Raw genomic sequence first — 25,986 nt, 5'->3', positions numbered from 1 at the left:
TGATTCACCCGGAAGGACATTGTGTACTTCACAATTTCTGTAATGAGCGTCTAAGCTGTGGAAATACCACCTATCATTACCAGTGTTTATAAATATCCCTCCCGGCTCTCTATGTGTTGTGTGTGTATGTGTAGAGCAGGTGTGTGTGTGTATACATACGTGTAGTGCAGATTTTCCAAAAGCCCCAACGTTACAAAATTAGCTTGGACAAAATCTATCCAGGATTAGAGCCACGTGCTTTTTGCTACTTCCCCTGTTACAAGCACATGCTTTGTAATTCATCATGTTTCAAGAGCTCCCCGAATGCCACTTAAAGCCAGAAAGCGTTGTTATAGATATGGGCGTTTCTCTCAATGGCCATAGATGGCTGTGACTTTGCACATGAAATAATAGCTCACATTGTAATGCCAGATGCCGTTGGTGGTGCAAGTGTACCCTAATTATTTTCCACATCTGAGCACAATCGGTACAAAAAAGCGCCCCCCCCCCCCCCACACCCATGCCTTTGTGCGGCATTGTGATGCTGAATAACGTTTTTCGCCTCGAACACCGGTGTTGCTGACATTACACGGTCTACTGGTGCATATGTGTTAGGGGCGGTCATTTCATCCTCAACCTCAACCCATCACCCTCACTCACCCTCACTCACCCTCACCCTCACTCACCCTCAACCCCTCACCCTCACTCACCCTCAACCCCTCACTCACCCTCAACCCCTCACCCTCACTCACCCTCACCCTCACTCACCCTCAACCCCTCACTCACCCTCACTCACCCTCAACCCCTCACCCTCAACATCAACCCCTCACCCTCACTCACCCTCACCCTCACTCACCCTCACTCACCCTCACTCACACTCACCCTCACTCACCCTCACTCACCCTCACCCTCCCTCACCCTCACTCTCACTCACCCTCAACCCCTCACCCTCACTCACCCTCACCCACCCTCACTCACCCTCACTCACCCTCAACCCCTCACCCTCACACAGTGGAATAGGTCTCGGAGCATTTGAGTTAGAGCTTTTAGAAATGTTTATGGTTTTTTTTTTTTAATTCTTTAGCATTGGCTACAGGAAACAAAAATGCTAAAGATTTACAAAAAAACCCATAAACAATTCTAAAAGCACTAACTCTAATGCTGCGAGACCTATTGCATTTCCAATGCTTGTTTTATTACCAGGTATTAGCAAATTGGCCGAAAAACATGTTAACTCCATATTAGCAGCTTTTGTGGAGAAAAACAATGGCCTACACCCGACTCAGACTGGCTTTAGAAGCAATCAGGGTACGGAGACCGCCCTTCTTGCTGTGGTTGAAGAAGGCAGAAAAATCGTGGACACTGGAGGCTGCGCTGCCATTATTTTGTTAGACCTCAGCGCAGCCTTCGACACGGTAAACCATTTAATCATGATTCAAAGACTGAGGGAGGTGGGTGTAGCGGATACTGCCCTTAAGTGGCTGCAGTCCTTTCTCTCTGATAGATCTTTCTCAGTGTTTGAAGAGGATGTTTTCTCGAAACAGATCCCTCTGCAGTATGGCATCCCCCAGGGATCATTAAGCCCCACCATGTTTAACATCTACATGAGGTCCCTTGCGGACGCTGTGCTCCCCTGGGGGGTCCAGTTGGTCACCTACGCTGATGACACCGAGTTGATGGTGTCCCTCCACCGACATGATAATAATTACATGAACCTGACCTCTTGTCTGGTCAAAGTATCTGAGTGGATGGATTTGTCTTTTCTTAGACTTAATGGCTCCAAGACGGAAATCATGATACTAGGACATCGGGCCCCTATGGATTTAGACCCCTTGTGCCTAGCTATCTTGGCCCTCCTCCCCCACCATTGAAACAAATCAAGAGTCTGGGCGTATGGTTGGACCCTAATCTTAGCTTCTCAGTACAATCACGTAAAGTTGCTGCAACCTGTTATGGTTTGCTCGGATTGATAAGGAAGATTTTGCCTCTCCTTCCTTTTGAAGCTAGACGTTTGTTGGTTCAAGCCCTTATCTTATCACGGCTAGATTACGCCAATGCTGTATATCTGGGTGCACCTCAGGGAACTATTAAGATTCTACAGACTGTCCAGAATTGTGAAGCACGACTTCTAATGAATGTCCCAAAGCAGAATTCTGCTAAGTCAGCACTTCGTCAGTTGCACTGGTTACCAGTGCAGCAAAGAATCTGGTTTAAGGCCATGTGAACTGTTCATAAGTCCATTACTGGCAACGGACCCCATCTGATTCAGCCTATACTACAATTATGTCATGTTACCCGGATACTTAGATCCAACAATAAAAAACGTCTGACAGTCCCTAGGATTAAACGGGCACGGATGGGTGGCCGACGTTTCTCTCTTCATGCGGCAACATTTTGGAACCAGCTCCCTGACCTTATTCGTCTTGAACCTAACTGTCTCCGTTTCAGGAAACAGCTGAAAACTTTCTTTTTCCATGAATAGTGAAGAATGATTAGGTGTCACAAAATGCGCTGGGATGCCCTAGGGTAGCCATGCGCTATATAAGTGTGTATTCATTCCACTGTGATGATGTTGGGACTGCTGCCTTCCCTCATTGTCTGACCTTAGGTCAGCCAATGAGGGCAGGCATCAGTCCCAAGCATCCTGGGACCTCTGAGGCTGAGCTGCAGGTAAGTGTGTGTGTGTTTTTTTTTCCATTAATGTTTTGGTGCCTGCGTATATGTATGAATGTTTAGTAATGAGTGTTGTGAATGGATGTGTTTGAGTGTGCGCACGTGTGAATGCGTGAATGTTAATGTGTGTGTGTGTAAATGTAGTTGAGCTTATATAGCGCACAGCTACCCACAGTGGGTTTCCCGGTGCTTGCTTAGGGAACCCGTCCTGATATTCCCCTGTGAGATAGCAGGGTATCCACAAGGTGAAAGTCAGGCATCCCGCCGCGAGGGGCCGTTGTGGAGATTAAGCAAGCTATTGCCCAGAGTCACAGAGTGTGAACCCGTGAGTCGAGGAGACACCGGGGCGAGAATTATCGAGTCCGTGGAATTTTTAGCCCAAGAATTTTTAGCCCAAGACCCGCCGAGGCGGGGAATTGAACCCTGGTCCAGGACCGATCTCAGCTTCCGGGTCTGCTGCCTCTAACCCCTGAGCCACACTTCTCCACGTGTGTGTGTGTGTATGCGTGTGTATTCAGTCTGCCCCCTTCCCTACTAAACTTACCGGTCCCTACTATAGTACTGGTACTTCTCAGGACTACTCCAACGCTTTTAATAGTACAGTGCCTGCACTTTTCAGCAGCAAGCATGTACTGTGGGACAAAGAGTAGCTGCACTTCTATATTTCATTTTTTTCGCACATATCATACTTCTCGTAACAGTGTTGCTCACATGACTATAAGTATATTAATTACCGTTTTCTTTATTTTATGTTATGTGAAGAGCCTGAGCTTTTGCTCTAGTTATCCTACTGGCTTTCCTAGAATATCTCGAGAATTGCATCTCTTTAAATTTCTGTAAAGTTGATGTTAGAATAATTTTTAATGGCCACTAACATTTCTTTGACCCTAGCAAGTGCATTGTAAAGGAGACATTCCAGTTAAAAGACATAATCGCAGGGCACACGTATATATTCATTTTTCTGGCTACAATCAAAAGCCCTAGAAAGCAAAATGCATCAGGTCGTGAATTAACGTTTGTACATGTAATTGAGTTTACGTGTTGTGTATGCAAATCTTTCGCTCATAGTAAGGCAGTATTTTAGGGGGCATTTCCAGGTGTGGATATTTCCATCCTCAATATTATAATATGTTAATTCTCGACTGAAAATATATTTGGAATCCTAACTTCATCTGCTTGCTCAATTCAAATGTCGCCAGGTTTAAAAATATATTTATTTGTTTGAAAAATGCAAAATAAAAGGTGACTAAAATGAGAGCTATCTCAATGCCATGTCTACACCATTAAAAATTAGAATGTGAATGTAAGTACAAATATCTTAAATACGCAGTTTTATGAAGCAGATTCTAAACACTGAAAGTAGAATCTGGATTGATGCTCTGAATTACTGGCTAGTACACTTCCCTTTTCCCATGTGTGTCATTTTTTTTGTTTTCAGACTCAACAAATCGAGATTCCCTTGACATGATTGAACGTTGTGCATGCATCGTGTGTCTGGATGCAGCAAGTGGGGTGGAACTAAGCGAGACAAACATGGCACTGCAGCTGCTGCATGGGGGCGGCTATGATAAAAATGGGGGCAATCGCTGGTACGACAAGCCTATGCAGGTGAGTGGTTTGGTGTTTATTTTCACCTAGATGATGAATATTAGTACGTGGAGGGGGTGATGAGCAGTATCCCTGAGCATGGCAATTCCTGCACTGCATCGAAGGCAGCATAAATATATATGCCACTGAATATTCTGCTTTCCAAGAAAGCTACAGACTTTTCAAGAGTAACTGCAGGTTGTAGATGAAACGTTTAAATATTCACTGAAATTAACTGATGCTTTTTTTCTTTGGTTTGATGTGTTTTTTCTTGAAACAAAATAAAGCTCAAATAAATCACCAGAACAGCTTAACTGTCGGTTAACCCTAAACACCATAAGTTACAGCTATCAGGAGCAAGACCTCTGACCTCCTAGTCTGAGACCTGCTCTCTCCCCAGCAGCTCCAGTGCCTGTGCTGCCGCCACTGACCCCGTTCACCTCCGCCTGCAAGGTGTTCGAGGTCGCTGTTGTCCACTTCTGTGTTGTGCCCATTTTTTATTTGTCTTGGTCAGTGCCCCGTATCTTTGTTTGTGCTTTGTTCTGTTTTGTTTCAGGTTCTAGGTTTTATTGTGCCCTGTTCTGTTTTGGCCCGTTTGCGTCCCTGTGCACATCTCCTTTCCCACCGCTGCTGCACCCTTGGCCCCTCCCCCCTGCCGGTTCCTGCTTCCACCTCCCAGATGCAATTCCCTCCCCTCTTCCCTATTTAACGGCGGCCGCTGCGAGGGAATGCGAGCAAGACCTCTGACCTCCTGGTCTGGGACCTGCTCTCTCCCCAGCAGCTCCACTGACTGTGCCGCCGATGCAGACCCCTTTCACCCCTGCCTGGTAGGTGTTCAAGGGCGCTGTTGTCCGCTTCTGTGCTGTGCCCATTTTGTATTTGTCTTGGTCAGTGCCCGTATCTTTGTTTGTGCCTTGTTCTGTTTTGTTTCCTGTTCTAAGTTTTGTTGTGCCCTGTTCTGCTTTGGGCTGTTTGCGTCCTCGTGCCCGTCTCCTTTCCCGCTGCTGCTGCCCCCGCAGCACCCCCCTTGCCGGATCCTGCTGCCGCCTCCCAGCTGCGATTCCCTCCCACTTCCTTATCTAATGGAGAGCACGTGCAGCGGGTACGCCGCTGGCGTGCCGAAGGCAAGCCTCTCTGCAGCTGTCTGTGACCCAACAGCGACCAGCCCCAGGCCTGGATCTTCCTCATCGTGCGCCCCCTGCACAGACACACCGTAGAGATCTGGGACCTCCTTGACACCCTCTCGGCAAATATCGCCTTCTTCACAGAAACCTGGTCTAACGCCTCCTCCACCCCCAACATCGCCACTGCCATCCCTTATGGATACAAGATCCAGAGGAAGGATTGCCCCAACCACCCAGGAGGAGTACTCGTCATCGCACACAAAAGCGCCCTCCGACTCTACACCTCCACCACGAGCGACTACTTCTCCACCTCCGAACACCTTCACTTCCAGATCCATTCCAGCCCCAGAACCACATTTCGTGGCACCCTCGCCTACAGACCTCCAGGACCCCGCACTTCATTCACCACCACCATCGCCTCCACGGACTACATACTCATCAGAGACCTGAACTTTCACCTCAACAACCTGAGCGACCCCAACTATGCCACCTTCCTGGACAACCTCACCAACATCGGACTGAAACAGCTCGTCACCACCCCTACCCACAAGGCAAGACACACCCTCGACCCCATCTTCGCAGGTGGGAACAACATCCGCTTTAGCCACACCACACAACCCCTTTGAATGGACCACTACTGCGTATACTTCCTCGTCAACAAACCCACACCGCCCAAACCTGCACCCCGCCCTCCACAAAGAAACTGGGGCAAGGTCACCGAGGAGCAGCTCAACTGCACCCTCAACCACGAAGCCCCCACCACCACGACCGACGCCAATCTCACAGCAAAAGAACTCCACAGATGGATCACCAACTGCGCAGACGAGCTCGCACCCCTACGTAACCTCGACAGACAGCGCCCCAGAAAGGCCACCTCGTTCACCACCGATGTCCAAGGTGCCGGACGCACCTGCAGACGTCTTGAGAAGAACTGGAGAAACAGCAAATCCGTGGAAGACTGCACCACCTACAAGAACACCATGACGGAATACCACCAACACATCAAATCCACCAAGAGGACCTTCATCCAGAACAAGATCCTCGCCAACTCCAGCAACCCCAAGGAACTCTTAAGCGTCATCCAGGAATTCACCAAACCCCTCAGCAAAACTATGGACATCCCTCCCTACCAGGACCTCTGCAATATGCTCGGCTGCTACTTCCATCTGAAAAGCAAGGGCCTCTACGACAACTTCAACGACCAGATACCTGACTCCGAAACCACTTCCTCCTCCAGCAACACCAGTCAGCCCACCATTGCCTCCTGGACCCCAGTCACCACCAAAGACACAGCATCGACCATGAAAATCATCCACTCAGGAGCCCCCACGGACCCCTGCCCCCGCACATCTTCCACTGAGCCACCGTCACCATTGGTCTAGAACTACAATGCACCATCAACGCCACCTTCAAAACAGGCATCTTTCCCAATGACTGGAAATGCGCAGAAGTCAGACCTCTACTAAAGAAACCCTCAGCAGACCCCACGGACCTGAAGAACTACCGACCCATTTCCCTCCTCCCCTTCACAGCTAAGGTCACCAAGAAGACCGTCAATGTCCAACTAACCAAATTCATCGAAGAGCTCTCTATTCTCAACCCCTACCAATCCGGATTCCGCAAGAACCACAGCACCGAGACAGCTCTACTCGTAGCCACAGACAATATACGCATCCTCCTCGACCAAGGACACACCGCAGCCTTGATCCTACTCGACCTCTCTGCAGCCTTCGACACCGCCTCCCACCACAAACTCACCGCCAGACTCCACAATGCCGGCATACAGGGACCGCCCTCAACTGTCTCCGCTTCCTTCTCACTGGCAGAACACAAAGAATCAGACTACCACCCTTCCTCTCCGAACCCACGGAAATCAACTGCGGAGTACCCCAAGGATCGTCACTCAGCCCCACGCTCTTCAACATTTACATGGCCCCCATCGCTGCTATCGTCAGACAGCACAGACTCATCATACTATCCTACGCTGACAACACCCAGCTCATCCTCTCCCTTACCAAGGACCCCATCACCACCAGACACAACTTCCAGGAAGGAATGAAGGACATTGCATTCTGGATGAGATGCAGCTGCCTGAAGCTCATCTCGAAGAAGACAAGGTCCTTGTGCTCGGACCCTCCCCCTCTGCATGGGACAACAAGTGGTGGTCCACCACCCTCGGCAGCCCCCCAACCACCACAAACCAACCCTGGAACCTCTGCATCATACTCGACTCTTCCGTCCCCATGACCTGACAGCTCAACGCCCTTGCCTTCGCCTGTTTCAGCACCCTCCGCATTCGCCGAAGGACCTTCAAATGGATCCCCCAGAATCGAGGAAGACCGTCACCCACACACTCACACACACAGAAATTCCCTCTAGGCCGGTATCAACAAGTCTCTGCTCCGCAAACTCCAGACCATACAGAACACCGAAGCCAGACTCATCCTCGGCATCTCTCGACAAACACATCACCCATGCCAAACATTCTTGTGGTGGAATGTGCACATCCTGCTCCTGGACCACCGTCAAAACATGGGTCATGACCAAGTCCTATAATTGCACATATCTTGAATTATAGGTACTGTGAAGCAATCCTAAACAGCATCAGAGTTAAGGGGCCCTTCCAGTTTGAAAACATGCAACTTAATGTATCCCCAATTATACCCACATGGTCCAGGCTAAACTAAGATGCATTGATGAGATGAAAAAGAGCTAGAAGTCTTGAAAAACTTTGCCTTGTCAATGATCAATAAAAATGGTGTGTGGATCCTGAATATTGACTACAGAATATCGTGGGTCACTAACATCATAGACAAAATATTGAGGGACAAAATATTAAAAGTAAGTATGAATAGATTTCCTCTATCTAACTCCACAAGTATGTACCTATATAGTGTATAATAATCCATAGGGTATGTAGCTGTGGAGTTAGGAATCATAAATCTGTATTTCCACCTACCTTTCAATATTTTGTCCCTAAATATTATGTCCTCAATATTATTATACCAAAATGTTCTTGCAGTTCATAAGAGTAGTACCATCCGTTTGATCAATTGTGAATTGCTGGGATGAAGGGGAGCAACAGATGCCTTGCGCTTTGGAGGGATGGGTAGTTTCAAACCTGTCACACAAGGTAGTTGGGAGGGAGGAAGAGGAGCAGATAGCATACCTGTAAATACTGAAAATACAATAATTAGCGATGTCCGAACATGCACCGGTGACATGAGTGGGGATCTAAGCCCTCAAAGAACTCAGGGCCAGATGTAGGTAAAATCAAATTTGCGAGTCCTTAATAGTGAATTTTACCGATTCGCTATTAAGGACTCGCAAAATTGCATGTAGGTAGGAATCGCTAAAATATTAGCGATTCCTTAATATTCCTTAATAACGAATCGCAAATTGACATTTGTTAATAAGGAATACCTACCCATTCATTCCTTTGAGCTAGGAGACCCATAGGAATGAATAGGAAGATATTCACTATTTGCAATTCGGAATTAAAGAATCGCAAACAGCGGGAGCTATTTCTTTTTTTTTTTTTTTTTTTTTTTAAAACCTTTATTTCGTAATATCGGCAAACAAATACGGGCCCACAACCATCCGGCCGGCCACAACATCGTACAGGTCATATCAGCGATCAAAACGGCGACTCGGTAACAACGCAAGACTAAGTATAAGTGTTCAGCAGTCCACCAGGGACACGGGTAACAATGAGGCATAGGATAAGTGAAGGTTTACATTTTAAATTTATAGAATATAACATAGGAACAGGAATGGAGGAGGATCGAAGTCCATACAATCCGTCTAAAAACAGAAGCGGGCGAGGCGCACCAACAGAGATCCAGCAAGCCGTGAGACTAAATCAAAATGGCGACATACAATGAACACAAAAGGATGAACAGTCCCACAGCACATCAATCGCATGTCAACACCCGCCCCGCATCGATCCCACCCACTACCCGAAGAAGACAGAAATAAGAATATAGAAAAGAAAAAAAAAAGGCCCATAGAACCGAAACAAAGAGAGAGAGTTCTAACCCCCCACCCTACACGCATGCAGAGGCTACGGCCACCCCCCCCCCAGCAGCGTGCCTGTCACCCAGAAGAGTACCCGAAATATAGAGACAAGAAAAGGAAAAAGGAAAGGAAAATCAGTGAAGATCGGAGGAGGGCCAGACAGTTGTAAACAAAACCCGAAATACAGGTAAACCCAGCCAACCCCCCCCCCCACCCCGGCTCCGGGACCCAAAGCGAAATCCAACGTTCAACTCCCCAGTCCAGCGAACACTATCCATTCAAAACAGGCAGCAGGAGGCAAGAAAGGGAAAAAACCATTGTCAACCTTGTCCCCTCCGATCGAGCATGACGACGAGGCACCATCGCGGCGTAGCCATCGTGGATGGAAGCAGCAGGCGAAACGACAACCACAAGAACGAGTTCTGTCCACCAAGGTCTGTCCACCTCAATGTCCCGTGGTCGTCTGCTGTACAAAGCAGGGAAGCACACAACAGCATCCTTCGAAGAGCGATCAGCCAAAACAAGAGTATCAAAGCCAGGATAGGGCAGAGAAACGTGCCAGTAGTACACAAAGGGGTCGTCCAGCATCGCGTCCAAAAACCATCCCCCAGCCAATGCACCAGCCCAGTCAGTGCACTCCTCGGCCCATCCACGACAGGCAATATTACAGCTGGGCCATCTAACGCCTCCACGTAGATCTGGGCAGGCACATCTCGGCAGCCGAGCACAGGGTGTGGCGAAGTGCGCCGCATGCGAAAACCCACACAGCAAATCAGGGGCTCCGCTGGCAGAATGGCATCAAGTCGGTCCCCCAGGTCCCGGGCATTGATAGATAGGGCAGCTCGCAGAGACCCCAGAGCGCTCAGCACATCGTCAAGCATCGGAGACGCCACAGGAGAGAGAGACGCAGCAGCTTCCCACACTCGGGGCTCACAGACACAGGCTTGACCCCCACACCGATCAAAGACAGCCATCGTGTACCGCCCCACAGCACTCTGTCGATCAAGCTACAATGGGAGCCCAGGGGACACACACTATGTTGTTACACCGCACTCAGTTGCGGTGCAGCGCCAGTCGACACAAACATCAGTAGTGTAGCTCAGTGTCGGTAAATGCAAACATCGAGCACTCGATCCAAGATGGCACCCACAGCATTGCCGGAGTACAAAGAGGCATCAAAAGCCGTCGACCGGCTGGGGAAAGATACAATGTAGCACTGGCCGCTGTAACAGCGCTGCAAGCGTTGAGGCGGGCTGGGCGGGATGGAACGTTGCGACAAAAGAGAAGTACTGCGGCCGCTCTCCGCCAGCCGACCGCCGTGAGCAGGCGCGGTCGTTGTACTCAGGGTCGGTCGCCCTCGCATAACAAAGACCCGGACACCGCCATCATGCTCAGAACGGGACAAGGACGTTTCGTTGCATCCGCTGCAGGAAGGACGCCGGGGAGCGCACCGTTGGAGTCAGGATAGTTTCCCGAGTCCGTAGCATCAACGTGGGTACAGGATAATCGGCAGGATCAACAGCGCTTCGGGGGGAAAGCGAAAGGGTCGGCGGAGCCGAGGGATCAGGCGGCCATCATGGTTGCAGGCTAGGCTCCTCCTCCCAGCGGGAGCAATTTCAAGGGTGCCAGGGTGTCAAAAGGACACCCTATTGCACCCCTGAAATGTGCATGTGCGCACATGTGGCGCACATACATGCCCTAAGGGCATGAATGTGTGCCATATGGCACTTTAAAAAAAGCTAAAAAGTGCTTTTTTAAAGGAAATCTTTAATTACCACCAACTTGAAGTTGGTGGTAATTAGCGATTCCTTAAGGCTAAAGTGCACTTTATTTTGTGCTACTTACATTGCATTTAAGGAATCGCAATTTCCAATTCCTTAAATGCAAGAGCAAAATAAGGAATCACAATTTTGCGATTCCTTATTTTGCTAGTAGGTTTAAACTCACCTACATTGCTCTCAGCCAAATACCGATCGGAAACGCTGAAATTCTATGAATTTCAGCGTTAGCGATCAGTATTTGGCCATCTACATCTGGGCCTCAGTGACCTAGATAAAAGAGATTAGAGATAATTCAAAAATAGTGTCCACAACCGAGTGAGCTACCAGAGCCCAGTAGCGTAGTGCTTAAACCTGGGTACTGACGACGTATACTTTGGGGGTCCTAAGCAGACCACCTAAGGTACTTTCTAGGTCCTTCTGCTGAGGTGGGGCTGCTTGAGTGCCAAGGTCAATGCACAGACTTTACTGTACCCAGCTGGGTGAGAGGCTCGAAGACGGTGGGCCGGCACCCACGCTAAGCCGAAAATCCAGGATATGGCTTGCGTTCTGGCACAGCTGCCATGCCTCTATTAACACGCAGTGGATGCCTTGGGCCAGTTTTCTCCCTCTGCCACCCCCTCGTCTTCTCTGCAATATATAACGGTTAGCCCAAGGTGGGGGTGTAGTTTGGGTGCCGGCTCTGTAGCAGTAAATTTGGCAGCTGTCACCAGGGCTTTCTCACCTGCTTTTGACTTCAGCTGTCCCTACGGCTGGCCTGCGGACACAAAATGTGTGCCTTTTGCCTCCCCCCTCTTCCTTTGGATATACACCCAGGGCCTTTGGTGGTGGCGGCACTCTGCCTTGGCCCTGGAGCAGTGGTTCTGGCCACTTTGGCAGCAAGACCCCCATTCTATTCCAGACCAATAGCAGGAGAATGGCAAACTGCAGACTACCCCCAGACCGGGGAACAACAAGTGCAGTTTTGAGGTGAGGGCTTACTGAGGTCACCCTGGTCCAGTCAATTGGACCTTTATATTCCTGCCCATACCATCCTACAAATGCAGCACCTTCCTGTAGTTCTCGGTGTTGCCCGGTACTCATGGACTGTCCCTACAGTGGACAGCAAAGGGAATGGACTCCTCCTTCCCACTCACCCTTCTAGAGGCTTGTCATGGCAGGAGGTGGGGACTACTCATCTGGGGCTCCTCTGATGGGAATGACTAATCCACAAGACCCCTCTTCCCCACGGGAGAGTGGGAGTGGTGCCTGAGCTGCTGGAATACTGGACCTCTGGGCAGAAGGCTCAGCGACAACTCACAGAGGACCTACACTAACTGCACATCCTGATGGCTATTTCACACAGGGGTGCAAGGGCTCCAGGGTGCGTCAAGGAGTTGAGACCTTCGACCGGAGTTGGCGCTGCTCTGCAACACTATTCTTGCCCCCACTGTCTTTGCAGTTCTTTTAGTCCCACCTCCGCTGTGATATTTGACCTGCGCCCTGAGCCACAACAAACCTTCGTTGTCGTCACAGGCCCAAAGAAAAATTGACAAATCCACGGCCCCATCATCAGCGCCCCGCGAGGACCCCCAACCACCCTGTAGCACAGCCAGGGGCAAGTTGACAATGAGACAATCCTACAGGCTATTTAAACATCTAGTCTGTCCTCGAGTCCAAGATCGAGGTTTCTCTGCTCTGCCATGATCTGCTTGGAGTGGTGGATAGTCATGGAGATGAAGGGATGCGTTTCAGAACTGGAGTACAAGGTATGGGAGCTTACCTCCACTGTATCCTGCCTCACCGCCACTGCAAAAACAAAGCAGGACCATATGGAAGACGCCAAAAACAGAACTCGATCCGGTAAGCTATGTTTTTTGGGTTTCTCTGAGGAAGTCACAGGTAAGCGCCCAGTGGTCTTTCTTGAGTCGTGGCTCCAATCCTTGTTCCCTTCAGAACATTAATACTTATGTTTTGTTATTAAATGTGCCCACAGTGCCCTAACGCAGCCTACTCCTGGGGTGCCCCAAGACCCATAATAGCAAAGATCCTTAATTATGGAGATCAGGACAAAATTATGCAGGAGAGACGCTCAGCGGGAGAGCTGCATTTTCAATCACAACATATCATGATATTCTCGGACTACACTTGAGCTGTGTAACAGATGAGAAAATCCTATGATAGGGCCAAACAGAAACTGTGAGCCCTTAAAATACAATACATGCTCATGTTCCCATCAAAACTCAAAGTAACATATGCCTCCAAATTCCATTTCTTCACATCTCCGTTGGAAGCCTGGGAATGGGCTACAGAACAAAGACTGATTCGTAACAACCTGCCTCTCATGTAGGGAATGACTGACAAACCTCAGTACCCCAATCCATCAATGGGCCAGACTGTCCATCGCAAGTCATGCAGGCGGCGGAGACAGAACTCTATGACGACGACCTCATCTCTCTAATTCCTCCAAAAGCACATAAAGACATAATTGAGGCAGGAGGAGTCATCCCCTCGCTCCTCATGTGTCAGAAACATTGATATATCATGAACAATGGATCCTGCGACCTCCGAAATGTGATCTTAATTCTGTCAACTCCACTGTATCCTGTGTACTATTACTTACACTGGGGAAAACTGGAGCTCATGTTTGAATCTACACCTAGTTTGTTAGGCAGACAAGAGATGCTTCAGGAAGGACATGTGGGGTGGGGGCTGTGGTGGGGCGGCACTTGGATGGCAAGTTTAGTTTTCTTTTTTTTTGTTATTGGTACAATTTTTCCATGTGGCTGTACATATTATGAAGTATACACCACTTCAGGGCTACCCGACCTGCCACTTGACACCATATGCAGTATGCGACACTGTTGGACCTGGAGTTACCAGATCACAAAGGTAGCTTGACACAGGGTAGAAAGGTCCTTCCAAAGGCAAAAGTGTTAAGCTTGCGTCACACCCTCACAGGAACCCAGCGTCCATCCACTCAAAAATGACACTACACCAATCTTTTTAGAAAAGTTGAAAAGCTTTATCTTTTCTTTCAGTTAGTTTTTCAGTAACCTCACAATCTGTTACATCTGCATTTTAGGTACCATCATTAATATTTGGCATACTTTTGTAATTCCATGAATTATAACACTCAATTCAGTTACATTAGCAGACCTTACTTAATTCTAATAACCTAGTGCTAATAGGAATAAGAGTTACTTTGCAAGAAGGTCATCCTTTTTTTTCTGTAAGTGCATACCTTCCCTTCTGTGACAATCAAAATGTGACTCTGTATGTCAACGCGTGCAATAAGATTTACATTACCATAAAGGGCACATTGGAATTACAAATGGGATACAGGTTCCAGAGGTAGCTCTGTAATATTTGTACTTAGAAATTGAGTCCAATAGTAGCTTGCCTAGAAGGTCAAAATTAAGTTGTGACATTAATTCTTACCACCATTGGATACACTCTACAAGTACCTCAGAAAGACAGGGTAATACTTTGGAATAAATAGACTTTACGTTGAACGTGTACACTCTCACTTTAGACCGTCAAAGTTCAATTTCCAGCATTGCTGTAACGACCATGCTCCTAGTCAAGATTGATTAAGTATCGATCCTAATCCATCCCTGGTTTGTAACCTTTCTCAGGATGGCTGTGGATAGTTAGTATATTCGTGGGTTACCATCCTCCATTAAGAACCCCGGCATACACTGAACTTTGGTTGGATTTTACAGTCAGGGCTCTCAGTCGCAAGTCTCCTAGGCCCAGCAGCCCGACCACAGTTACAACCCCGCAGGGATTTTGGGAATGCCGAGTCTTTTCCCTCCCTCCAGGACAGAATTCCCAGCTTACTTGGTGATGACGAGCTTGTCAGGAATCCGGAAGGTGAGGAGCACTCGACGGGGCTTCCCTGCTGACTGTAGGACTCCAACGGTGGTACTCTCACCAAAGTCCTGTCAGCGAGTGGGGGAATTGATTCTTGCCTCCCCCCCTTTTCGTTTCCACGTCTCTCTCACTCTTCTGCCTCCGCTCGGGGAAGAGCTCCGCTTCAGCCCGGCCTCCTCTCGGCCTGCCCCTCACCTTGCGGTGCCTCGCCTCCTCTTGACTCGACAGGCGGAGCTTTGCAGGACCTCTGCTTCCTAGCGACCAACGCGGAAGACGCTCTCCTGCCTCACACCGACGCCGGTCACCCAGGAGCGCCAGGAAGCACAGTCTGCCCGCTTCCCCAGCCGACTTCAAATAATGAGCGGTGAGTGCAGACAAGCGTGGATGGTGCTACGCTGCTTAGGGTCCGTTTTTCCTGAACCTCCAATTACACCTATTCACTAGTAGGCTTCGGGGAATGGCCAAGAGATAGTTCCTTCCAATTTCTCAGGGTTTTAGACGGTAACCTCTCTCACCCTCTAACTCCTGGCTCAATGGTTTTCTGCCACCCAGGCTGAACCAGGGTTATTTTTAGACAAGAGGGGGGGTACCACAAAAGTAAATTGTGACAGGGTCACAGATTAAGACAGGGCCAGGTCATCAGACAGGGGGGGGGCGTCAGCAGAGAAGGGACGCAGGCCCGCAGACAGTCAATTTCCCCTCCCCAGTGCGCCAACCTCTCCTCCCAGAAGCCTTAACTCCTGACTGACCCTACTCCTCACAAGTTCACCTCTCTTCCCCAAAATGGCCACCCAACATTCCACCTTTTATAGCCTGTGCCCAGTGCGTCCAGAGAGGTCCAGAAGGTTCTGGAACCCCTTATGTTATCCTATGGCACCAAGCCCTGAGGTAAAAATTAGACAGTTGGTGGCCACCATCTTGTAGCTGTTCTATTACTCCTACCTCCATTTTAGAAGTGCATCTGCGCCTTAGTACTAATTATTAATAATAAGGCGCCCAGAGACCAAAGGTCAACACCAAAAATTAAAGTGGACACAAAAATGAAAGGAAGTAGAAGGCAAAAAGGGGACAAAAATAAATAAAATAGGAGGGACCACCCAAAGGGCTGACAGGTCTAACAGACATACACTGTTGCTGGTTCCTTTACCTTCCATTTCTCAACCACCACATACATGTATGAGTTCTTGATCATCTTATGGAACGTTAATGGCCTGAATGATAATATAAAGTGGAGAGCTGTTCTTGGCTTTGAGAATCAACACTCCCCATCCATTCTCATGCTCCAGGAAACTCACCTATCAGACAACAATTATGCACTCCTGGCACAATATGGGTACAATAGGATATACCATGCTGACCACACTAGGGGTTCCAGTGGGGTCGCCCTCCTTCTTCACATAACCTTCCCTTAGTGATTTCAGAGGTCAAAATGGGCTCCCAGGTAAGATGTGCGGTGGGTGAGGGCACCATTGAGGGACCACCTATCCATTTACTGAGTAGCTATATCCCACCGCCTCCTGGCTAAAGATACTTTGGGGAAGCTATGAGATGTGATTATACTACTGTACCATGGAATTACTTTTGTGGGAGGGGGGCTTCATTGATGTGATAAATCCAGCAACGGACTCCACGAGGCCCAAGCAGTCGAGTATGGGTAGAGGGCTGAAAGATTGTGAATGGCCTAAACTCTGTGATGCATGGGGACATGCCACCCTAGCGAATGACAAGAAATGCACCTGTTGGCAGCACACAAATAACACTCATGCATCAACATACTGCTCCGCCCTTCCCCTGACCACGTTCACACAACTGACTCCTGTATACTACTTAGGGGTATTTCAGATTATGCCCCTATCACTGTCTAATGCAGCTCCTGTGATCATACTCCAAGTCCGATATGGAGACTTAACGCTTGGTACCTCACAAACAAGACTTTCACAAAGACAGCAGGAATACTTCATATTAAACAAAGATTCAGTGACCTCACCCGGTGTATTGTAAGAGCCGGAAAGGCCACCATGAGAGGCATAGCACGATCGTACCTCAAGGGACAGGAAAGGGCAAAATATCAGCAAACTGTAACACTGGAAACTAACCTAGAACAGTCACACTGTAACTGTCTCACTGATCAGACACAAAGACGCCTGTAGGCCGAGCGAACAGCTCTAAAGCAATTGTCCCTAGAGGAGGCTCAGCAATGCTGGATGGCCTCAATGCAAAATGTCTATTAATGGGGTGATAAACCCGGTAAGCTGATCTAATGACTTGCAAAGAAAGATCTTGCCTCACGTTTAATTGTCAAAATTGTGCAAGACAAAGGGGAGCATGTATCTAAAGCCACAGAAATAGCAAAGGCTTTTGCAGAATACTATCAAAACTTATATGCAGCACGTTAGAAATCTCCACACCATTTATCGGGGATCTCCCCCCTCCGGAGCTGAGCCCACCAGACTACCAGTCCCTAGAACCTCTCATGGCAGTTGATGAGGTTTGAGAAGCCCTGAGCAACCGACCGCCCCAACTAGTTTATGACAAATGTCAGAGTCAAAGTACTTTATTCGGTTAAAATTGATAACCATAAAAGCATACAACGTATAAATTTCATTTGCATTAAAATATAGTTAAAAGAAAAACCTAAATCAATTTTCCCTGTGAACACACAGTAAGAAGTCAACCCAACATGATAGATTTTGCAAGTTAAAAAAGAATCAATTATAATCGAGAGAGTGAGATGAATTTGAGACTATATCTAAGCTTTATAAAAGAAAGCACATAGGTGACATCAATTAAGATTCATTACATTGGTCAACGCAAAAAGGTAACTGTGGTTATTGGATGCTTTCAGATCACCAAATCTAAGCCATGAAAAGAGTCATAACGATTGTAAGAGTCATAACGATTGTAAGTGGGTATCTTGTAACTACTCATTATGGGGCCTCTCCTGCCCATCCGGTGGTTTTCCTCTACGCTCCATCTTATAGGGGGCAGATACGCGGTTCTGGGATAGAAATCGGACAATTCTCTTGTTGCTATGGGCCTGTCTCCTATTTGTGAATCCCAGCTACGTAGAAATGGGATGACCTGGTTATCCCTGAAGTTAACAATTACCAGGTCTCCAACCATATCCTTAGGACGGGAACCTATCCATCCCACCCGTCTGACATTTAAAATTCTTCCATCAATATTAGATGGGAGGGGTCTATTCTTAGTTAACCAAAATTGTACTTTATTTTTGAGGTCCTGATGCCCTTCAGTTTTCCCGTTTATGAGCACCGGCACTCCCGAGAGGACGCACACATAAGGTGCTGCCTCTGGTGGTAGATTTATACAGTTGATTTTTCTACACATATTACCTTGGTTAGCAACTGACCCCCTCAGAGCTCGTGGCTACTTTGGTCGGCCCTGCTCTAGCGGCAGAACTTGGTTTCTTTGTCGATTTTTTGGGTACTTCCTTGCTTTTTGAGGCTAGTAATGTGGAATCTAATGACCGATTTTGGGCAGTTTTACTATGTGCAGTGGCTTCAGGCATATTGGAAGCAACTAAGCTCTGCCGGTCCTTGCTTAGCTTGATAGTTTCTTCTATCGTTGTGAGCTTTTCCCTAATTCTCTCTATCCTTTCTATGAGCGGGGATAATAAAGTTTTAACCAGTTCTTCAAGCTGGGCCAAGAGATTGGATGGAAAAATGGATACAGAAGTTTCCAGTATTGGACATACTTTGAGTAGTTCAGGTGTGATGGTGGCTTTGACAAAGGGGGGACTTGAAATAAATTTTGGATGTTTCGCTAGACTCCCCCTGTGTTCCGCACCTTTACGCTTTCTGTTCTGGGGAGGGACCTGGGAATGCGTGATCGCTTGAGTGTTAACTTTGTCTATTAATGGAGAAGGAGTTTCCAGGGGACTTTTATTTGGTTGGGGTGATTTACTAAACTGGGGGCTTCTATTTCCCATAGGGCACGTTGGGGGACTGAGTTGCTCAGTTCCCTGTTCTACTTGGAAGTACCTAGTGTTACAGATTTCGTTTAATTCCCTCAGTAATAAAGAGTTCGGTGAGCCAATTGGAATCAAAGGGGATCGTTTGCAGGATGTAGTTTCTGTAGACAAACTATGTTCTACTCTCTCAATTGCCGATGTTACCCTAGTTAGTTCATAGTCCAGTGTCCCCTTGAGTGAGCCCCCCGAGAGAGTGTTTGTTTGGAGGCCCCTTTAAAAGCCATGGTACAACTAAGTAATAACCAATAATAACATACACGAATCCATATCGGTCCAGTGGGTATCTTATTAGCCAATAAGTAGACCATTTAGGGGATGCAGAAGCGATCGTGGATAGTCTCTAGATGCGCGTACCTTGGTTCATGTCCTTTGTCCCCCAAAACCAGGAGTGGTTGCCCGGCCCGACCTCCTCTGGCCTCTGAGGGCCACAGAGGGCCCGCCCTTTGCCCGGGCTTAGCCCGGCGTCGCCCGCGTGTGTCCCGCGACGCGGAACGGGCTCTGACCTTTTCTGCGCCTTCCGGGCGCGTCAGTGGGCGGGAAGGGGCGGAGCAGACAGGCAAAGGATTGTGGGGGCTGTAGTCCTCCGCTCGGCGGCCGCGTGGTGTTCCGGTCGCGGCGGCGGGGGGGACCAACAGCCGGTGGAGATTCAAGCGCCGACTGCGCTATGGCCAGCGAAATCCCAGAGTCCCCGGTGAGTTCTGTATCAGGATGGTCGCCCGCTCCCCAGATGGAGCTCTGACCTTTTCTGAGCCTTCCGGGCACGTCAGTGGGCGGGAAGGGGCGGAGCAGACAGGCAAAGGATTGTGGGGGCTGTAGTCCCCCCGCTCGACGGCCGCGTGGCGTTCTGGTCGCGGCGGCGGGGGGGACCAACAGCCGGTGGAGATGCAAGCGCCGACTGCGCTATGGCCAGCGAAATCCCAGAGTCCCCGGTGAGTTCTGTATCAGGATGGTCGCCCGCTCCCCAGATGGAGCTCTGACCTTTTCTGCGCCTTCCGGGCGCGTCAGTGGGCGGGAAGGGGCGCAGCAGACAGGCAAAGGATTGTGGGGGCTGTAGTCACCCCGCTCGGCGGCCGCGTGGTGTTCCGGTCGCGGCGGCGGGGGGGACCAACAGCCGGTGGAGATGCAAGCGCCGACTGCGCTATGGCCAGCGAAATCCCAGAGTCCCCGGTGAGTTCTGTATCAGGATGGTCGCCCGCTCCCCAGATGGGGCTCTGACCTTTTCTGCGCCTTCCGGGCGCGTCAGTGGGCGGGAAGGGGCGGAGCAGACATGCAAAGGATTGTGGGGGCTGTAGTCCCCCCGCTCGGCGGCCGCGTGGTGTTCCGGTCGCGGCGGCGGGGGGGACCAACAGCCGGTGGAGATTCAAGCGCCGACTGCGCTATGGCCAGCGAAATCCCAGAGTCCCCGGTGAGTTCTGTATCAGGATGGTCGCCCGCTCCCCAGATGGAGCTCTGACCTTTTCTGAGCCTTCCGGGCACGTCAGTGGGCGGGAAGGGGCGGAGCAGACAGGCAAAGGATTGTGGGGGCTGTAGTCCCCCCGCTCGACGGCCGCGTGGCGTTCTGGTCGCGGCGGCGGGGGGGACCAACAGCCGGTGGAGATGAAAGCGCCGACTGCGCTATGGCCAGCGAAATCCCAGAGTGCCCGGTGAGTTCTGTATCAGGATGGTCGCCCGCTCCCCAGATGGAGCTCTGACCTTTTCTGCGCCTTCCGGGCGCGTCAGTGGGTAGGAAGGGGCGCAGCAGACAGGCAAAGGATTGTGGGGGCTGTAGTCCCCCCGCTCGGCGGCCGCGTGGTGTTCCGGTCGCGGCGGCGGGGGGGACCAACAGCCGGTGGAGATGCAAGCGCCGACTGCGCTATGGCCAGCGAAATCCCAGAGTCCCCGGTGAGTTCTGTATCAGGATGGTCGCCCGCTCCCCAGATGGGGCTCTGACCTTTTCTGCGCCTTCCGGGCGCGTCAGTGGGCGGGAAGGGGCGGAGCAGACAGGCAAAGGATTGTGGGGGCTGTAGTCCCCCCGCTCGGCGGCCGCGTGGTGTTCCGGTCGCGGCGGCGGGGGGGACCAACAGCCGGTGTAGATTCAAGCGCCGACTGCGCTATGGCCAGCGAAATCCCAGAGTCCCCGGTGAGTTCTGTATCAGGATGGTCGCCCGCTCCCCAGATGGAGCTCTGACCTTTTCTGGGCCTTCCGGGCACGACAGTGGGCGGGAAGGGGCGGAGCAGACAGGCAAAGGATTGTGGGGGCTGTAGTCCCCCCGCTCGACGGCCGCGTGGCGTTCTAAGTCGCGGCGGCGGGGGGGACCAACAGCCGGTGGAGATGCAAGCGCCGACTGCGCTATGGGCAGCGAAATCCCAAAGTCCCCGGTGAGTTCTGTATCAGGATGGTCTGATTGTTGTTTAATAGAGGGGTTGACATGGCAAACATCTAACATTACTACTGTGCATCCCACTTCTTGGCGGAGCCAAGGCTAGTGTGACCCGGCGTTCCACCTTGAGATAACATGGATGGGCTAAGAGAAGTTATTCGACTGCCTTTATGGAGACCCGATTCCTCAGCCCATTTCAGAAGTCACAAACATTGTCCTCTGGTTTTGGCGAGCAGCGCTGCGGAGGACGGCTGGGATCAAAGGATCACCCTTAAGACCCCCCCTGAGGAGGGGTACTTAGTTGCAACATACTATAAAGCTCAAGGAATTTGGGAAATGGGACCTTATTGGCATTTCAGTGCTGGGAGACATATGGCGCAGCTCACATATCAAAATCTTCAAAGCACTCCAAGCACAGGTTTCTTTACATAAATCCCAATTTCATCAATATTTACAGATGAGGTATGCACGTCACTCCAACCAGGACTCTCTCAGTAGCGTACCTGACTTTAATCCTCTAGAGGCAAACAGATTTATGGGTCCCCTTTGACTGAAAAGTGGATTTCACAGATCTACAAATCCCTTGTCATCAACTCCACATCCTCTCGCTCCACCCTAAAGTCTCAATGGGAGATCTGGCTGGGTTCCCTCGATGACCCTAAACTGGAGGAATGCATGCATGTCACCTAGAACTCTGGTCATACTGTCTAGACTTCAATTAATACAATTCAACTACCTCTGCATGACCTATCTCACGCCCATTAGGCTGTGGCAGGCCAACAAACTGGTGCATGCCACGAGCCCCCACTGCCAAGCAACTGATGCTCATTATTTTCATGTAGTCTGGGAATGCCTACAGATCCAACAAAAGTGCAACTATCAGCTAGAATAGCATTGTTGGAACTAATTGATGGTCTTGGGGGAAACGCAAGGAGACAGAACGCTACTGGGCATTGGGATGGTGCTTGGAAGAGGGCCATTGCTAAACACTTGTGCTCTTCGACCGCACCCCCTGTCCCTGGCCCGCTGGTGAACTCCAATGGACTAGTGAGCTAAACTTGGAGACAATATACCAATCTCGAAACTGCCCAAAGAAACATTAAAAGGTGGGGGGGGGGGGGATAGTGGAAATATTATAGTCTATGATGAAGTAGGGTGGGCATTCTTTTCAGGGTATCTGACTTTTACTCAAAATGGAGATATGCTATATGTGTATTCTGTGTATAAAACCAATCAAATTTAGTATACAAACAAATGGTGAAATTGAATGTACATGGCCTTGGACAGAAATTGAAATGTGGCATTGTGCTGCAATTCCTGAGGAGACACAGACCAAACATTGTGTTTCTTCAAGAAACACACCTAGATGGCAATAAAAATACATTCCATGGTAGGGGAGGGTACACATTGATAGGACACTCAGGGTCTACTTCAGGATCAAGTGGGCAGCATTCAGGGATGAGTGGAACGGGGAAAAGATAATTGCAATATTAGTATATTTATCACCCAGGCCCCAATCTATCATCTTGAATCACCTGGCAGACCTACTGCTAACAACCCCTGATGCTCTGTTGATGCTTGTGGAGATTTCTAACCATACAGGCTACCACTGATAGATCCATACAAAGGACACAGAGAGAGGGAGAAAATGTCACCAGATACGGTTTTATTGGGAATCCGAGATTGGTTGATGTGTGGAGAGTAGCACAACCCAGCAATAGCCAATACTCTTACTTCTCAGGAGCAAGGGGATCATACTCAAGACTAGACTACATATTTCTTCTGGGTACGCAGGGCTGTAGATGCGCTGACACAACACACCTGTTGAGGGGTGTCTTTGAGCCTTCCATATAGCAATGCGGGTATCTGAGGAATAAGCCAGTCAAGGAATGCATCAAAGCCACCATAGACCTTCTTTGAAGGAAACATGGGGACGTGTAATCAGAGATCACACTTTGGGAGGTATATAAGACCTACCCAAGATGGCAAGCCATATCTAGTACTACTGGCAATAAAAAGGACTGGGAAAAAAAAAGCTCAGACCATAAATTAATAACTAATACATTTTAAGCAGAGCCATATACTACACCCACCAGATGACTCTCCTCAAGGAAGTATGCAAGGGATTGGCTGAAATAGAAGAATGAGCTAGATGCCTTTTTATGCAACACAGCTTATATGAAGTCAGCAACAAGGCTGGCAAGCTTCTAGCAAAGGTTTCAGGAAGGTAGGATTGTCAGAAATGGATCAGACAGGTAAAATAAACTTCAGGATTCTAATCACTGCAACTAAGGAGACAGACAATACTTCTGTCCACTATTTTGGAACAATGTATGAGGCAACATTGACATGCTCTAAAGAAAACCTTTCAAGGTTCACCCAAGACTTGTCGACCAGTACCCTCACTGATGAGGACTAGGGGTAACAAGAGTCGGAAATTAGTGTCAAAGAGCTTGAAGAAGTGATAACTCAATTTAAAAGCAGGACAGTCCCTGCCCCAGGGAAATGTTCAAATGCCTAGTGGGAAAAATGATTAAATATATGCATTCTATGTTTTATAGAGCTGACAAAGAAGGCTGACTCCAGATTGACATATACCTAGTTACAGTATTTCTTATACAAAAACAGAGCAAGCCACAAGAAAAATTATGGAACATTAAAAACAAAATGGTAGCCAACATCCTAGCTAATTGATTTACACAGTACATCAGTTAAGGTTTATGCCCCCCTTTTACACCAGACTCATCTTATTCCATCTGTACAGCTGCTTATGTAGGGCAAAAAAGTAGGGGATTTTGCCGTAATCCTATCTGGATGCCGACAAAGTGTTTGGTCAGAATACTGAAGGAAAAATATGTGACTGAAATATTGCTGCAGAAATATTGAGGACAAAAATATCATGAAGGTAAGTTTCTATGGGTAAGCAAAGTGTTCCTATATTTAACTCCATATATGTGTACCTTGCCAATATATATATCTTCAAGGTATGTAGATGTGATGTAAGAATGGTAAATCTATACTTGCCTGTTTGCATTTACCTTCTAGATATTTTGGTCCACAATACTTTTGCAGCAATATGTTTGGCACACAATGTTTTTCCCCCTGATATTATCTCCTGTCCTCTTCGATGACCGTCAAGATGACATTTAACTCTGTTAAAGGGCCTTTTCTAAATACAATACGGAAAAGAATGGGGTTTGGCTCAGAATTCATAAACTGGGTTACCTTACTCTACACAAGGCCCATGGCCAGGGTGAAAGTACATGGTCCCAATGTACGGACTCTTTCATATGTGTTGGGCTACAAAATTTGCTTTTGCGTTATTATGCAACATTTCAGAAAAACTATGTGAAATTATCCATAATTATGTGAGATACAAAACTGGCATTTTTTGCTGTATTTTAGTGTGAATTGCATCTCGTTTCCACTTTGAACAGGACGAAGCAGTTCACTGTAAAAAAAAAGTGCAAGAAAAGAAAGCATTCCAGAAAACAGCTGCTCAAGCTCTGCCGTTAGCATTGTTCCCAAACATTCACAGTAAATCTTTACTGTAAATGGTGCACTTGCGTTATATTTTTGCCACAAACGGCGCATATTGACATGATGTCACATAATAGCATACTTCCCAGAATTTCATGTAACAAGAGTAACAGAAATGACATTAATTATGCCAGTGTAATACACATTTCGCCAAGGCCTAGTACAAGCCAGATGTCCATTATCCTCGATCTTCTTCAGCGTGGCCAAAGAGCCTTCGACTTCTTAAGTCCATAAGGTCGCCTTAATCAGGTGCCTGTAATGGAATGGTCCTCACCAGACTAGATTGACTTCCCACTATTGATATCCAGGGAAGACTTCTGCTACCTGTGAATACAGAGACTTTTATATATGAATATTTGTTGGCATAACTGCAAACTTTAAAGAAGGATCTGGAGCAATAGAGAAGCCCCCCTGATGGTTAGAACGTTCCTTTATATAAAAATCACATAACCTATACAACTGAATGTTCTCTAAACTACCACGTATATGATTGCTGAGGATTATTTTAGTTAATTAGATGGATCACACTTGCTATGTTGTTGGATAGGTAACAGCTAGAATACAGCCTTGACCACAATGTGTAGCGGTGCTTATGTTGGAGGAGTCACTCTTCCTGGCCTCCGAAATTACTACTGGGCATCTCAGCATCTGTCTTTAAAAACTGGGCATTCACCACCCAACGGGTATTGTTGATGATGGCTGACAGGAAAACAGTGAGAGAGAAATGACACTTGGAGGCTCTGTACAAGGGGACAAACCAATATATGTCCGCCCGCACGAAAACAGTGGTTAAAATCAGGCAAATGGCAACTCGTAAAATTGGGTGGGAAAGGGGAAATGACAATAGAAATGATACAATGGAAATCAGGAATGCTAAGTGAGCTGCAGAGCTTAGACGCTTCCAGAAATGGGACCTCATTGGTATCTCAAAGCTGGGTAATAACTGGAGATCAGTGGGGCCAAACCATTTAGGGTCTTGATAACTCTCATGCAATGAAAACGACGATTTACTCACACAAAAGGTAAAGGACGAATCCCCACTGGAATATTGAGTGCTCTCTGCCCCACTATCAAACATGGCA

General features: G+C 48.5%; 1 protein-coding gene across 1 annotated transcript in view; it reads left to right on the top strand.

Annotated features, from left to right (window-relative positions):
• The window catches only part of CHAT (choline O-acetyltransferase), a 320,287-nt gene that overhangs the window by 149,011 nt on the left and 145,290 nt on the right, over positions 1-25,986 (top strand). The window contains exon 6 of the mRNA XM_078641120.1: positions 4,091-4,260. Coding sequence (XP_078497246.1) covers positions 4,091-4,260 — 170 coding nt within the window. The remainder of the gene's footprint in view (positions 1-4,090; positions 4,261-25,986) is intronic.

This window comes from Lissotriton helveticus, chromosome 5_1 (genome assembly GCF_964261635.1).
Source record: "Lissotriton helveticus chromosome 5_1, aLisHel1.1, whole genome shotgun sequence".
NCBI lineage: Eukaryota > Metazoa > Chordata > Amphibia > Caudata > Salamandridae > Lissotriton > Lissotriton helveticus.
This window is presented reverse-complemented; position numbering and strand designations above follow the sequence as displayed.